The 16967-nt window shown below is 43.6% G+C and overlaps 1 protein-coding gene across 3 annotated transcripts; it reads left to right on the forward strand.

Annotated features, from left to right (window-relative positions):
- Positions 1-1691: 1691 nt before the first annotated feature.
- LOC147898482 (protein ETHYLENE INSENSITIVE 3-like) lies at positions 1692-5514 on the forward strand. Of its 3 annotated transcripts, none has more exons than XM_087379303.1 (3): positions 1692-1787; positions 2151-2303; positions 3437-5514. In XM_087379303.1, the coding sequence occupies exon 3, from the start codon at positions 3535-3537 to the stop codon at positions 5386-5388; it is 1854 nt and encodes a 617-aa protein (XP_087235429.1). In that variant the 5' UTR covers positions 1692-1787; positions 2151-2303; positions 3437-3534; the 3' UTR covers positions 5389-5514. The 3 variants fall into 3 exon arrangements, with proteins under 3 accessions (XP_087235429.1, XP_087235428.1, XP_087235430.1); XM_087379302.1 differs by having other exon boundaries at positions 2187-2303; XM_087379304.1 differs by lacking the exon at positions 2151-2303.
- Positions 5515-16967: the final 11453 nt, after the last annotated feature.

Raw genomic sequence — 16967 nt, forward strand, 5'->3', positions numbered from 1 at the left:
GCTTTATTTATGGTTAGATTGGTGAATTTTTCAAAGGTATTTTTGATGGATGAGTAGGGAAATTTAAAGAGAGGTAAGTGTTAAGAAAGGAGCAAACTGAGGATGAGTGTGTGGATTATATTGATCATGGGGGTAAGTGGGGGTGAAAAAGGATTCAACTTGATGAGAGGTTTATGTGATGGTAGTGTTTGTATGAAAAATTCCTTAGGGATATGGTAGTGTTTGTAAAAAAATTAGATTCATGGTAACATAGGTCATCATGCTTTCTTTTTCTTTTTTTTGGGGGGGGGGGGGGGATGCCTAGTTTTGGATCATCAATCTTGGGAGGGAGAGGTAAGTTCATTAGATTATATTTGGTTCTCATGTGTTAATATGTCCCCTTAGGGAGTATGTTTCCCCTAGCGAACTATTATTTAGTAAATTAGTCTCTCACCCTTCAAAAATTAATCAAATGCAACAAAACTAAAAAGGCGGTCAACGTTGCTATAGAGGGGGAGGTGGAGGCATTGACGGATTAAAATGTGGTAAAGACGAAGGGAAAGCTGTCTAGGGCGAATGCGAGGTAATGAAGGGGTGGGGGAAATGTGATTGGGCCAGCTGGCGGGAGTAGAGGAAAGGGATCTGATTGGACCAGCTGGCCGAAAGAAAGGAGGGTTAAGACATAGGGGAGCGCGTACATGTCAGGGGACACGTGGCAGGGGCGGGTTGGGGGGCGAAGGCGGCGGAACTGCGATGATGGGACGGGGGCACAGGAATGATTGCGTGCCGGCCTGGAATGGCGGGGTACGTGTGAAGGTGGGGCCAGCTGGGCCCGGGGCCATAAGCGCGGGATCGAACGCGGGTCTCGGTCAAAAAAAAAACCAAAAACACTTTTGATGTTTCCGGCCGGCCCGCCGGACACAGTCAGAGCAAATGGCCATTTTGCATCATTGTTTTGAACGCCTACGGCCAAACGCCCACCGCATGGTTGACGCCGGTAAAATTTTAACCCCAAAAAACCGACCACCGGGGAAAATCATCGACAGAAATTTAGAATCTCCGATGGACTAATTGTCGGGTATGATTGATCGTCCCTTGCCTGATTTTTATCTACCCAGCGGATTTGACCAGCTTAATTGTCGGCTATGATGATAGTCCCCATAATCCACTGTCTCAAAATGACCCAGCCGATTTGACAAATTTGACCCCCTGATTGATCTTGTCGCCTGCAAATTACATTACCACTAAACCATATTTTAGTGATGTTAATGCGCGCGTTAAGGGCCCACAATTCTGTTAATGATTCTGGGGGCCCGTTGGCTCATCGGCGACCCGCTGATGGGACGAGGCCAGCTTGATTGGCGCAAAACCGCCCGCCGGAAACCGCTGGCGGTTTACATGGGAAAGCCAAAGGTTGGCCGGGAACCGCTAGCTGTTTCCCGGCCCTCCCGGGCTTCTATGAAGGTTTGCCATCCCGGCGCCGGCGCGGATTCCGGCCGGTTTTCGGAAGCGTAAACCGCTTCCACATTTAGAGGCGCTGCTATTTTAGCGGCATCCGCCACTCTTCAAATAGTTAGCTTGTCGTACCTCGTCCCCATTCCCCATTGGGTGCCCACTGCACTGCCCCTTTGCCCACCTACTCCGCACGACTTCCCTACTACTTATTTCCAGCTCCCCTGCCATCACTCACCCTCTTTAAGTTTTGCCCATCTCTCCTCTCTGGCTTCAGTAATCAGCTCTCCCCCGCAGTTCCGCAATCGATTTTTCTTGTATCAGCAGCCAACGTACTCTGATCTCTCAATCGTTATGTAAGCTCTCTGATCGTACGGTTTCCCAATTCGTCAAGCAGACTAGCTAGCTATATATCAGTAGCTTCAGTTGGTTTAGTTTCTGGTTCAGTTTCGAAATGCCCGAGTTTGAAGAGCCCCTATAGCTCAGGATACGTTGTTAGCCCGGCTCCATTTCTTTCGTTCTTCCACAATCAGCTGCAGCATCCTAGCTTGCCATCCTTTCCTCTCGGATCCTTGTACTTATGTACACATTTTGATGGAATGTATAAAAGTTCTCGCATTACCTTCTGATGTTCAAGCCCATTGGTTTACGAAGACTCTAATGAGTTAGGAAGCTGGTTTTTCATCGTGTTGACAAATTTCTCTTCACTTGCTTTTTAGTGGCAAAGTTGCTGATTCTCGAAATTCCTGCTGCAGCGTCGGGGTACCAACTACCTGGGCCCTTCTCAACTGGATGTTTCGGGCATTAAGCTTGGAGTTCTTGCGCTTTGGAGTTCTAGTTCCCCCCTAACGAGCATATTAAATCTTGATCAGGTGTTCTACTTGTGGGTTATTGCAGTTCTATCCTCCTTGAGCTCCAAAACCTGGGCGATCTCGGGACCTCTTGGTCGTAGGGACGCAAGTGTCACTCTATGTCTCTGTGGGGACTTATGCATGGCGATTTCAAGCCTGCGGTTCAGAAATTGTGAGAAGCAATGCCGTTCAATAAATCAGCTAGTCCTTAATGCCAAACCTGTCGAAGCATCTTATACGATTTTGCGCAAGCCATGGCACTGGTTGGAGGGTTTCGAATCTAGCTTCAAGTCGAGAAGATTATTCGACGTCGTTGCGCTGCACCTCAATTGTTGATAGTTTAGCTTTGTATACTTCTTTTAGCTGCAGTCATTTAGAGAGGAATAAACATTGGGTGAGCAAGCGTGGCATCTGCAGTTATGGGAATAGTTTTTGTTTGTGATCCTGTGCGTAAACCTTGAGTTCGGGACCAGGAGATAGTAAACGAATGTTGCAGAGTCCGCCTGAAGGCACGAAAAAGATGCTGTGATTACTCTCGTTTGATTCATCATGAAACTTTGAAGTCGTCTTTATAGGTCCCTATATACTGGTACTTCTATCAGATACTGTGCGTTGTGCTCTGTCTGGTCTAAGTCCATAGCATTCGAAGCAGCTTCATCTAAATTTTTAGTATGGCAGAGTGGTTGCTTGCGAAAAAATCTTACAAGCTACGTGTCGCGCTTTGTGCTGATTCCGCAGGAAATTTAGCTGTCTTATTTGTCATCCATCTTAGTACTCTTGCGTTTTAATGGAATGCAATTTTGGGCTTAGATTTCAGAGAGGATTTTAGACTCATGTTAGAATTCGTTCCTACAACTCTAGGCGGTATCCGAGTTCAAGTGATCTGTACCGCAAAGACGTGCAAAAGGGTCGAAGTAGCCTCGTGCTTATTTTAATCGTCTATGCTAGCTATTGAGCTTGCTTATTTTTCACAATGGAGCTATCAGTTGGTTCTAAATTTTAAGGCTCTAAGGTTCTATTTCTAGACACCTTCGGGAACATGTATGCCCATCAAGAGTTATAAAGACGCATTAGTGTTGTTGATGTGGAAAAATTGATCACTTCAGAGAACAATTATTGACCCACTAGGATCATATTGCTTGCTTGAATTGCAGATTCTGTAGATCGTGTGTATTGCGGACCGCGAAGGAGTGGTCTGGTGAAACCTTTATCTACAGTCCAAGCTTTTCGATCTTCAACCTTTTCGAATGCCATGAAAGGCCATGACGATATTGAATGTCCTGGAACTCTGGGTACAGAGAAACTGGACTTTATGGTTGCCAATGATGGAGATGCATTGCAAGAGGAAGATTTCAGTGACGATGAGGTCGACATCGACGAGTTGGAGAAACGGATGTGGAGGGATCGAATTAGGTTGAGACGAATGAAGGAGCGACAGAAGTTGAAGGGCCATGGTGACAGGCCTAAGCCGAAGCAGTCACAAGAGCAAGCTCGCAGGAAGAAGATGTCCCGGGCACAAGATGGCATACTTAAGTACATGCTGAAGATGATGGAGGTTTGTAAGGCCCAGGGCTTTGTGTATGGAATTATCCCAGAAAATGGAAAGCCAGTTAGTGGTGCGTCTGACAACATCAGAGCATGGTGGAAAGAGAAGGTGAGATTCGACAGGAATGGACCAGCGGCCATAGCCAAATATGAAGCAGAGCATGGTGTTCCACAGAAGGAAGAAGGCAGTGAAGCTGCAGCTCCAACGCCTCACACTCTTCAAGAGCTTCAAGACACTACTTTGGGGTCCCTCTTATCAGCACTCATGCAGCACTGTGACCCTCCCCAAAGGCGGTACCCTCTGGAAAAAGGAATACCACCTCCATGGTGGCCGAATGGTGATGAAGAATGGTGGCCTCAAGTGGGTTTGCAGAAGGGCCAAGGGCCGCCTCCTTACAAAAAGCCACATGACTTGAAGAAGGCTTGGAAGGTAGGCGTACTAACAGCAGTTATCAGGCACATTTTCCCTGACATTTGTAAAATTCGCAAACTTGTTAGGCAGTCAAAATGTCTCCAAGATAAGATGACGGCAAAAGAAAGTGCAACCTGGCTAGCTGTCTTAAATCAAGAAGAGGCGCCGGCGCGCCAGCAGAATAACATCGCAGGTGTCTTGACCAGTACTAACGCACCAGCAACTGGAAATTCAGGAACTATCACGTTCAGCAGTGCTAGCGAGTATGATGTGGAAGGTTTTGACGATGGGCTGGATGTCTACCGAATTGACGAAGGTCAAAACGGAGAAACACATGATTTGGATCCTTTTGTCCTAAGACTTTCCGAAAACGAATCCGGCCCAGATGATCAGCTGTTTACTTACTCTGACAGGGGCTCAGTTGCATTGCATGGTACTGAGACTGCAGAGCTTGGACGGAAGAGGAAAATTTCTGGGGAGCCGGTTAGAGGTGTGAAGGCAGTATACACATGTGCTTACGAACAGTGTCCATGTTCCAAGAAGACAAATGGGTTTCCTGATAGCTCTCTCAGAAATTTGCATCAATTGGGGTGTCTCTACAGACGAGAAATGAAAAGTACCGTGGTGCAGAAGCTGGAAGATGTACAGGATACACTAAACTCTATTGTGTCTGGGTATTCTTCTCACACAAATTCAAACTATGAAACTGCGTTTTTCACTGGGAAGGGAATCGCAGAATTGCAAGAGAACTCAGGGGTTCTGCATGTAGGAGGGCAACAACTTTTGCCTGATTTGCTGGCTAGCTTTTCTAGTGAAGGAAACGTGGTAACGAGCAGAATGCTTGAGCAATTGGACTTGAAAAAAGGTCCTGATGTCCACGCTAAGGAAGGTACAAGGGTCAGTGCGGTAGATGACATGCTATTCGGGCACGGGTTTACAATAAGTAATGATTTCAGCAGCATCCAGGGATTTCAAAAGGATATGCCCTGTAATAATCCCATCAGGTTGCTAGAGCGTTTTGATTCTAGGACTGATTCTGAATTTGCATTAAGCTCTTATGTCCTCAGTCTTGATGCCATCCATTTAATGGATGGAGGCTTGGCCAGTTTCCCATGTGATGATGAGAGAATTTGGTACTTTGGAGCTTAGTCTCGCAAGTGCAAGGACACCCATCCACCACTGGAAATTTTGTAACAGTAGAAATTTAGAAAGATTGACAAGAGACTTTAGCTCTTTCCATGCTGGGATCAAGTGTTCAGCGAGATTCACATTGTAAAGGACCTGTTCTACATTGTAACTAATTACATGCTATCTTCTTCATTTGTGCATTCAATATCGTTGTCCACGTGACGGGTCTGGTTTTCAGTTTCAAGGCTCAATTGGATACATTGGGTCAATGGTTCATATTCAGTCATGTCGATCCACACATTTATGCGGATTTTGCACGTGTGACGAAGCGGTGAAATCAAGTTCGAAAATGAACTCTCTTTGTCTTCGTTTAGGCTCTTTTCTCTGTTGTATCGAAGGATAGTAGAAAGAACGGGCATTTATGTTGGAAGCTTCAATATAAGCGGCACACCCGTGATGATTCCAAAAGAGGCAAATTTCAGATCCTCTTGAAAAGTTATGCATAGGTACTTCATCTTATTTTTGCAAGTCCTTCAGCAGCTGATAGGTCTGCGAAGAGTCTTGCTGTCTATTAAGTTCTCTTGCAAGTGCATGCACGAACGAGTTGTGCTCTAGGACAATACACAGATCTCGTATAGGAGTAACTCGACTGTCGAGGCCTTTGATGCCAACCATGAGCGAGGCAATTTATTCGTAATCAGCGAAGCATTCTTTTATGCGTGACGAGAGCATCGAGGTGCAAATAATCCCGTATTGAGTTACGAATTTTCTGATCTTTCTCAACATACGTGTGGGCTTCTGTAGGAAAGTCGAAATGCGAATCCGTGGGCTTCTGTAGGAAAGACGAAATGCGAATTCTTTTCGAAGTCTCTTGATTGTGTTTGCTTCTTTTTTTTGAGGGGGGGGGGGTTGTCTTCGTAATTACGAGTTTCTACGCCGGCCATATGAAGACTACAGCAAATTTAGGCCAGGCTAATATAATCTACTCCATAGCAACTTTGCATACGCGGCACGAAAATTTACATCCTTAGCCACTTTGCGCCCAAATTAACAATCGTGGGATCTCAACTCCAAGAAAGTCGGGTTGGTTCAGATGCATAGAAGAACGTTACCATTTCATGAACTGGAACAGTAACCAGAATTTGGAAGCTACCGCAATGAGAAGTTTACAATAACCCTGGGTGTTCGAAAGATGCTCGAATCATCGAATGCATTTGCTTATTAGTCCATCCCAAGGCTTTGAGAGGAAACGTCGGAATACCACTGTATTCTCAATGACGGCTTGGTTGACAAAACTTGACATTTGGTATTCTTGTCTGTGGATAAGAATACCGCTTGCGGGATATTCCTTCACAATAAATTAATACCTGATCTCGGTTCTCGAAGTTCTCAAATGCTGATGGGCTCCTCTCTTCGAAATTTTCTTAAGCTCGAATCGCAATGCTCGTCTTATCTGCCGTTGCCAGCTTTCCACATGCACATTGCACGTGAGCTGTTGGTGGTCATGTTCCGACTCACGTAGGCCATCTTGTGGACCGGTTCCATCTCCTGCCCCGAATTCCAACCTTCGGAATAAACAAGGCAGTAACGGCCAAGCAATTTTGTCCACGCTGACTGTTCTCGGGAAACGGAAATCAGTTGATGCGGAAAGAAATGCAAGAAGAAGTTTTTTGGGGAGCGATGAGTTAACCTTCAATGCAAACAGGCGTAGGTGGATGTGAAATAACATACAACGTGCAAGCGCAACTCTGTGCAGGTGAGCTCGGGAATGACGCTGCAACGCGCCATAGCCAAAGGCCCAAGTTCCCAGATCTTCTTCAGGAAAGCTTATGTATTAGGAAGAAATATGTAATTAAAATTAGAAGCTGAGGCCTGCTTTATTGCAGCCGTGAGAAAGAGTGGCCTGATGGGGAGGTTTCATCTGGGCCAAAATTGGAGAATGGTTCTTTTGGGTGAACCCACAGGAGTTAGTGCGTGCTGGCCATACATTCGGGCTTCAGTCCTGTTGGGGGCATGGAATTTACGCAACTGGATTGTCTTTGTGGGTAACCGGATGGTCGAGTTTACGAATGATGCCCTGGGGGGATCGCTCAAACACCTTATAACATACACAACCAAAGCGCTAGAGCTATCGGATCCACAGACTCTGACAACCGTCGCGAACAGTCTCTACGTTCTACCATCGAGTAGGTTCCTATCCGCTTCTTAGCGTGGGCCTAGGGCTACGGCCCAACTAGAGGCCAAGTTTTGTAATATTAGGGTCTGGTTTTTTTCTTGGGACTGACCCCCCCCCACAATACAAGTCGGCAGTTTATTTTATTTTTATTTTCATTTTTTAAAAAAGTGAAGAAACGCTATGTTACACTAACCTACTTTCTAACACCACCCACCCATGGGAGTGGTGATAGCTAAGGACGACCTCCTAGTAGGAAATGCCCTTCAAGATATAGGCAACTTATTATAGGGTTGCTATCTTATTACGTTAGCTGGGTAGGCCATGGGCGTTTGCCCCTTGAGATGGCCAATTTTTTGTATCTAGTTTTTTTTCTTGGGCTGACCACCCTTTTTGTTAATGTAAGTCGGCACAATTTAACCCCCCCCCATTAAAAAAAAAAAAAAAGCACCACCCACCCATGAACTTCCTAGAGGTAGTTCCCACGCATGGAAAACCAGGCAAATCTGCAAGAAATGTTGGGGCTTCCATTGTTCCCACATGAAGCCCCTAACATATATATGCCTCGATGGAGACGGGAAATCCCTCTCTCCACCAAGGCATATAGGGGCTAGAGACATTCCTTGATCGTTTATTGGCTGCCTGGGCTTTAAATTCATCTACCCAGCCATGAAGTCACATCTACCTAGCCATGAAGTCGCATCTACCCAGCCAAGCGTACATCGTGGGAACGTTTGCTCTCCATGGCCAACGTTTGCCAATGTATATAGCATTTTTTATCAGTTGGCAAGCCTTGGGAAAGCACTCTTACAAGAGCCACCAAGGTGGCAAATGTTGGAATATGAAGCCAAAGTGAGTCAAAAATGTGTGTTCTAGTGTATTCTAGTGTGAGTTCTAGTCTAGTGTGTCCTATGGATGCCACGTGTCATATTGGGAGTTATCCCATATGCATAGGTGTTCATATGTGTGTGTGTGCTCTTATATAAGAGCTGTACTTGTCTAGTGTCAAATCAATCAAGTATCAAGCTACAAGCTCTTTGGTCTACATGTGAGTACTCTCATTTTTGTTAATTGCTAGTCATTTCATTTCCATTTCATTATGTCTCTTTTTGAGTATCACTTCCTCTTTCCCTAGCCTACCCTCTCTCTCTCCCTTTCTCTACCATGTTCCTTCATATGGTATCAGAGCCTCCCTTCCTACCTTCCCCTTCTTCTTGCTCTATCTAGAGGATGAGAGAAGCTTGCAAATGGAAGCTGCCGGGGATCTCCTCTAAGGTAGAGCCTCCCTTCCCTTCGCCTCGCCATGGTTCCTCGCCATCAAGTACTCCGCGGTCCTCGTTTGTGAGTTCAGCTCACTCCCTCAGCATTGGCGGACATTCCTCGTCAGTTGGTCACCAGAAACTTGTTTAGAGCAGTCTAGCGGTTGTTTTTTGACCTTTTGAGGTCCGATTTCTATGTTTTTTGAAATTTTGGCACTTCCCAAACATAAACGACCCTGTACCACACCTTTTCAAGGAAAAATTTTTTCGGCTTTTTTGTCTTTACATCCATATAGATCTCTGCAGGTGGATGCGTGATAGTGCCAGGAGTGGTTCAACTTTGTCAAAAGGCGCTTCCGAGTAGTTTTAGGCCATTTTTTGGCATTTTTTGCTTAGATTTGGACTCGTGTGACCTCCAACAGTGATTTGGGCAGCTCCCTTGAGCACTTTCGCTCATTTTTTTGAGCCTCTTCTACGCATTCGGTCTCTCCAATTGGCACATTGAGAGTCATGACGTGATCTCCCTTGGTAGTTGCTCCTATGGCCTTCATCGACACATCATTTGAGGGCATTCTAGCCTGGTTCTTCATCGACATACCTCTTTGCATCAAGATGTGCACACTCTTGTGCGGTAGCTACTTTGGGCTTATGGGTTCTTTGCCCTTGCTATGCATAATATATCTTTACTACTTTCTTGTTTGAGTCAAGGGTACTCTACCCTAGGTTGTCCCCCAAAATGAATGCAAATAAATCATGTGTGTTGAGTCAAAGGTCAACTGCCTTGGATAGTCCTCCTAAAAAGGTGTATTATTTTGTTTTAGTGTGTGGCTCCATGTCTCTCATTAGCCCCTCAGGCCAGGAGGGGATGTACTGTGGGAGCCATGTATTGGCTTTGATAGGTTTAGAGATGAATATATTGTGGGAGCCATGTATTGGCTTTAATAGGTCTCGTTATCAGGCCTGGCCGAGTTCTAGGATGTTGGTGTATTCCTAGACCTATGAGATGGTCATGTAGCCATGCTATAACGTGAGCCTCTGAGCATGCTGAGTCTCAAGCCATGAGAGTGCTTGGATCAACCTCTGAACATGCTCAGACTTTAGCCTCTGAGTTACCTAGGGTGCATAGTTTGATGATCGTCATTGTCATGTTCTGTTCTTGGCTCCATTCCAATAGTCCCTCACCTTAGACCATCATTCTCATGTTCTATTCTTCGTTCCATTCCAGTAGTCTCTCACCTTGCCTTCATGGGGGGGCGTTGGAATATGAAGCCAAAGTGAGTCAAAAATGTGTGTTCTAGTGTGAGTTCTAGTCTAGTGTGTCCTATGGATGCCACGTGTCATATTGGGAGTTATCCCATATGCATAGGTATTCATATGTGTGTGTGCGCGCTCTTATATAAGAGCTGTACTTGTCTCATGTCAAATCAATCCAGTATCAAGCTACAAGCTCTTTGGTCTACATGTGAGTACTCTCATTTTTGTTCATTGCACATCATTTCATTTCCATTTCATTATGTCTCCTTTTGAGTATCACTTCCTCTCTCCCTAGCCTACCCTCACTCTCTCTCTCCCTCTCTCTACCATGTTCCTTCAGCAAAATGTATCACCCTTTTTTTAATGAAAGGAAGAGTAGACGGATAGCAAGAAGACTAAGCTAACTTAACATTTTAATGGCGTTTAAAACACTAACAACCTCCCTAACAAAGTCACCTTCAACAAAATACTTAGAAGGCCATTGGACCAAAAACCAACCTTCTCTCCATTGACCGTTAGTAGGGCCAAATATCCTTGTAAAAATGTCTTCGTGACTCTCTTTCTAAAAAATGCATTACTCTCTTGCTAGAAAATGCATTAGTCTTTTGCTAGAAAAATGGTGAGGGAGATGTAGAATGACAAGTTGTTGAGTGTCATATGAGCATCATGCCTAAGAGAATGAGAACTTATTGAGTGTCACATGAGTATCACCACAAGGTATTGGCTAGTTTTCGACACTAATATCGAAGTAAATTACACTTTTTTTTGGCGGGCGCAAAGCGGCAAATAATCATCAATATATGTGTCGGTAAATGAGCGTTGATTTTAGTGTTAGTATATGCCAACATTGGTAAAGGGTCGGTATATACCGACACTTTACAAAAGCTTTAAAAAAATTTTATGGGGCAGGTTTTAGCCCCATTCAACCCACTATTGTATATATCTCTATACTTTCTAATGGAGAACCCTTACACTTGGTTATCATTGGAGGCACTCTTTCTTGAATGGGGAGACCCTCCACCTAGCCATCAAAGATTCATCCACCGAAGTTCTCTCACCACCTTGCTCAACCGAATTCACAAAACTACCCAAATATGTCACTCTATCACAAGAATTTCTAGATCTACCCCTGGATCATATAAACCCATGCTCGGGTATGCATTGAGAGGCTTAGTATTCTTCGGGCATTCAAAATGTCATGCATTGCAATAGTTTATTTATAAGTCTATCTTTCATTCTCTTTTTTACATGTGGGTTTTCTCTTGCTCTCACAATGAAAGCTGAACGTATTGTCTTGCTATAGCATCCAAACTTGCAGAGAAAGAGAGTGAAATGTAATTTTGCTGTACAGAAAGAGATTCGAGTCGTGCTAGGTGCATCCCCCCCCCCTCTCTCTCTCTCTCTCTCAAATGCGTGAAAATGTTGAAGCAAACTTTGTGTGAGCTAATAGATAGACATCAGAGTCTCGACAAACGTAGTTAATTCCTTGGTGACAAAAATGATGTCAAAATGTCTAGATTTCTACTTAGGAGTTTTGATAAACTGCTCTTACGCCCACAAGTAAGGCTTCACGTATCGAGCTTTCCAAAAACTACTGACGTTGCAAGCTTTGGTAGAATACCCTTGCCAAATTGATTGTAGTAGAGTAAGGTTTTGGGCAAGCCTTCCCCCACACCTGCTCCTCCACATAGCTTTGCTCTAAAACAATGCTAAAACAATCGATGGAAAACTAGCTATCTTTTTTGCTGCAAATGCTTTTCGATTGCTCGAATCAAGAGATTGTAGAGCTCCAACAATATGTTTGGCCAAGATAATGAAAGGACCATGCACAGTGGCTCGAAGCCAACTCAATTGTGTGTGTTAGAAGAGGGTGCCCATTTCTCGGACGACCGTGAAGTTATGGATGAAGGATTGTTGTGTCGGCAGAGGGCATTGCGTGATATAAGCAAGTCCATCTGAGCAAAGTGAGAACAACTGCCTGCTGACTCCATGCCTACATTACACAGATTTCGAATCGCTCTCAGAGGGGCACCTCAAGAAACTATTCATCATATCGCGGCAAAGAAATTGTGGGTTTCTCGTGGATGCATGTTTTAAGCCTATTAGAATTGTGACATGTGGTGCAGAGTTTGGCTTCTAGCTGGTGTCTAGACTCCCATCCAAAGGACATCCCTCTCGGCACCTGGGGGATTTGGCTTTATGGAGGTGTCCCCTAAAATCATTGCAGTGGGATCCTAGGGAGAGGGAGTGGGAGTGGGAGTGGATTCATGTAGGAAACCAATGAGGAGCCTCTCTTGCTTCCACTATTCTGTTAGCAATGCTAGGACGTTTCAGCTCACTGTTAGGGGTTGGAAACCTGATGTTGGCATGGAGAGACCACCACGTTGGCATGAAGACCACCAGGGCATGTCAATCTCTAACGAGACCCCTCAAGGTCCATATCCGCAACCACCGTGCTGGATGTTGGAGCTATTTAGTTCTAAACCAAGGAAAATAGTGTTATTTTGGAGATATTTTAGTCGTATTACTCCTTTTGCAACAATTTCGTCCACCGCACACGTTCTTGGAGCTATTTTAGTTCCAAGCTAAGGAAAATATAGACATTTGCAATTTAGTATAGTTTCCTTGCAACCATCGCCCTGGTTATTGGAGTTATTATAGTTCTAAATCGTCGTGCTGGTTATTGGAACCATTTTCACTATAGTAACAACAGCTTTTTCAATAATTTCTTGTGCAACGATCCCTATGGTTGCAATAAAATGTAAATGAGGGCATTTGAAAATATGCCATTTGTTCTTCTTTAGAATGCAAGCTTCAAGAGCAACACATAAAAATATAGTCAATGTTGTCTAATTCCACACACAAATCCTATCAAACATAAATTTCAAACAACAAGAAAATGAGTTCCTAGGGGGCTCCTACAATCAAGCTCCAGAGCTCTCAAATATAAATGGGAACTATACTACTCAAAGAAATGGTGAAGATGGGCAATGTTGTAGGGGGAGGGCTTTTGAGCGTAACAAAACCAAGGGCTTACAAGAGAGAGACACTATACTATAGGGGGGAGAAGAACACCATGGGCTGATATAAAGATAGGGGTGAGAGAGAGGCATTCCAATGGAATGGATAGGGTTGAGTCTCTGCTTCCATTCAGCTACTTCGACTTATGTCATGGCTTTGTTTCCTTCATCTCTATTGTCTTCTACAATTCTGTCACCTTTGTAGTCCATGCATCTCGTCTTTGCTCACCACTCTGTGCACTATGTCTATACCACCCCATAACCACTTAGGTGCTTGTATAAATACACGGCATCAAACATCGGTTTGTTGAGTGGCCTGAGAGCCTAAGAACATGACAATGGCACCCTTTGTAACACTTCAAAAACCCTTTTCCCATCTTGAAAATGTTTCAGTGGCAAGCTCTTGATGAGTGAAGTTGATTGTTTCATTTTCTAATGCCACTACCTACTTTGTTTACTCCCACTATATATTTCATGAAAGAGTGAATTCAATTGCAAATCAATTATTTTTCATCTACTCCTATATTAACTTCATAACTAAAAGTTAGGAATACTCAACATTAAAAATGGAGAATACATAATTAATAAAATACAAATATAGTAAACACACAAAAAACATACATAATATATATATTATCATATTTAAATATAATCAAATATATCAATGAAATTGGTGTATATTTCATCAAAGAGTGAATTCAATTGCAAATCAATTATTGGGACGAGTTTCATTGATAGATGGTGCCCATCAGCAAGACAAGAATGACTAGATTATAGTTCCCCTTACCCATTGCCCAATCTCCCCTCCCCCCCTTCCCCTCCCCCCCCAGCCCCCCTTCCCCATTGGGAGAATGGCACTAGTGCCATTCTCCATTTTCCTATTACAAAGCCAAAAAATTAGGTCATTCCATTGGGACATTCCATTGGGAGAATGGCACTAGTGCCATTCTCCATTTTCCAATGGGAGAATGGCACTAGTGCCATTCTCCATTTTCCTATTCCTAGTGCCATTCTCCATTTTCCGATTACAATGGAGAATGGCACTAAACCTATAGATTGACATTCCAATAATTCCAATGGTGGAATGGCATTGGTGCCCTTCTATCTTTTGTGAAGCCAAAATTTTGAATTAGGACATTCCATTGGGAGAATGGCACTAGTGCCATTCTCCATTTTCCAATGGGAGAATGGCACTAGTGCCAGTCTCCATTTTCCTATTACAAAGCCAGAAAATTAGGACATTCCATTGGGACATTACATTGGGAGAATGGCACTAGTACCATTCTCCATTTTCCTATTACAAAGCCAAAATGTTAGGACATTCCATTAGGAGAATGGCACTAGTGCCATTCTCCATTTTCCTATTCCTAGTGCCATTCTCCATTTTCATATTACAATGGAGAATGGCACTAAACCTATAGATTGACATTCCAATAATTCCAATGGTGGAATGGCATTGGTGCCCTTCTACCTTTTGTGAAGCCAAAATTTTGAATTAGGAAATTCCATTGGGAGAATGGCACTAGTGCCATTCTCCATTTTCCAATGGGAGAATGGCACTAGTGCCAGTCTCCATTTTCCTATTACAAAGCCAGAAAATTAGGACATTCCATTGGGACATTCCATTGGGAGAATGGCACTAGCGCCATTCTCCATTTTCCAATGGGAGTATGGCACTAGTGCCATTCTCCATTTTCCTATTCCTAGTGCCATTCTCCATTTTCCTATTACAAAGCCAAAATGTTAGGACATTCCATTGGGAGAATGGCACTAGTGCCATTCTCCATTTTCCTATTCCTAGTGCCATTTTCCATTTTCATATTACAATGGAGAATGGCACTAATCCTATAGATTGACATTCCACTAATTCCAATGGGAGAATGGCATTGGTGCCCTTCTACCTTTGTGAAGCCAAAATTTTGAATTAGGACATTCCATTGGGAGAATGGCACTAGTGCCATTCTCCATTTTCCAATGGGAGAATGGCACTAGTGCCAGTCTCCATTTTCCTATTACAAAGCCAAAAAATTAGGACATTCCATTGGGAGAATGGCACTAGTGCCATTCTCCATTTTCCTATTCCTAGTGCCATTCTATATTTTCCTATTACAAAGCCAAAATGTTAGGACATTCCATTGGGACATTCCATTAGGAGAATGGCACTAGTGCCATTCTCCATTTTCCTATTCTCCAGTGCCATTCTCCCATTGCCAAATTCACATGGAGAATGGCACTGGTGCCATTCTCCCCCCGCTACAAGGACAACTTTGTTGGTCTTATGAAATCCTTTGGTTGTAGTTTGTTCATAATCAATTTCCTGTCATCGTAATGAGAGGGGATGGCTACTATCAGATGCATGAATCAGGTCATGACGATGGTGAAAATAATTCATGCTTTAGAAAAAGTTTTATCAAATTGCTAAAATTTTTAGGGAAATAATTCATGCTTTCATGAAAATTTTGTATAGACTCATTCATGCTTTATAGAGATTTGCACCAATGCCATTCTTCCCATCTAGAAGGACATGTTTGATGGTCTTATGAAATTCTTTGGTTGTAATTTGTTCATAATTAATTCTCTGTAATCGTAATGATAGAGGATGGCTATCAGAAGTGGGGACAAGGTCATGATGATGGTGGGGAATGAAGTGGTTGGAATTGGTGGAGTGTGTGCAATAGATCCGGAGGCCTACTATAGTGGTATGAAGATTGGGACAGAAAATGTATCAATGATAGTGGAGAAGTCTATCAATAGTGAAATGCTCTTGCCATTTCCCACTATGGATGCAGTGCTTGTTGGTGAGGCAATTTGGAGCATTGTTAAGTGGCCTAAGGGCTCTCTAAAACATGTTGGTGATTCTTTAGATGATGCGGTAACTGAAGAAGCTGCACCAAGTGAGCCTGAGCGACCTTATGTTGAGGCAATGCCAGTTTCTTCATTGGAAACTGACAATTTCATTCATGAATCTTGGAAAGAGAAAAAGGTTGTCTTATGGGATGAGAGCAAAACAAAGACCGTGGGGGAAGGTGTGATCTTATATGTTTTCCCGGGAGACTCTATAAACTTTGACCTATTGGGTAACGATTGCATTGGTGTGGGTGTTGAAAAGAAAGAACAAATTAGAGGAAGTGACTCAGGGTCTTCTATGCAAGATGTCGGCTCTCTCAGCCTAGTAAAGTGGCCCATCAAGCAAATTACCTTACTTGATGGAAGCCCATTGCAACAATATGTGCCCATGGACCACGTTGCTGGTATAAATGAGTTGGTCAATGATCAAATGTTGAAAAGGGATGATCCAACATCAAAGAAAAGAAGGTACACTTTCATTAACAGGGTGCCTAAACAAAGAGAGCCTCTAACAGCAATGTACAAAATGTCACTAGATTCGGTGCAGCAGGTTTCTTCCATCGATTGTTGTGGGAGTAGGTGTTGCCAACATGCAGAGCGAGATCTCTTAATGAATCTAAGGAAGAACTTTTGGGGCATCTCCTTGGAGTCTCGTACAAACTTTATATACGATGTGTTGTGAACGGCTTGGCATCATGACTACACAGGGAGGATATGCTACAACTTCAGGATAAACGGTCGGGATGTCTGTTGTAGAGCATGGTATGAGATGCATGGAATTCCAAGGACATCATTTTATCGATACAGGGAGCAATTTGAGAGTGGTGTGCAGCGATATGTGCATGGCAATTCAGGGATTGTGAGGAGGATCAGGGAGCACATAGGTATGGGAAGGGCTCTCATTCAACACTTTGTGGATAATAGCACAGAGCATATGCCTCACAAGAGTAGAACCATGTAGGATGGTTCTAGAGAGACACAACAAGTGATACCTGAAGTGTATAAGAAGATAGACGTCCTACGTGAGGTCAACACTTCACTTAATCA

The sequence above is a fragment of the Dipteris shenzhenensis genome, chromosome 9 (assembly GCF_047967505.1).
Source record: "Dipteris shenzhenensis isolate YYH24624 ecotype China chromosome 9, Dip_SZ_1.0, whole genome shotgun sequence".
In the NCBI taxonomy this organism is placed as follows: Eukaryota; Viridiplantae; Streptophyta; class Polypodiopsida; order Gleicheniales; family Dipteridaceae; genus Dipteris; species Dipteris shenzhenensis.

Excerpts from the sequence above, each read along its gene's own strand:
- LOC147898482 (XM_087379303.1), top strand. The coding sequence starts at position 3,535 with ATGAAAGGCCATGACGATATTGAATGTCCTGGAACTCTGGGTACAGAG.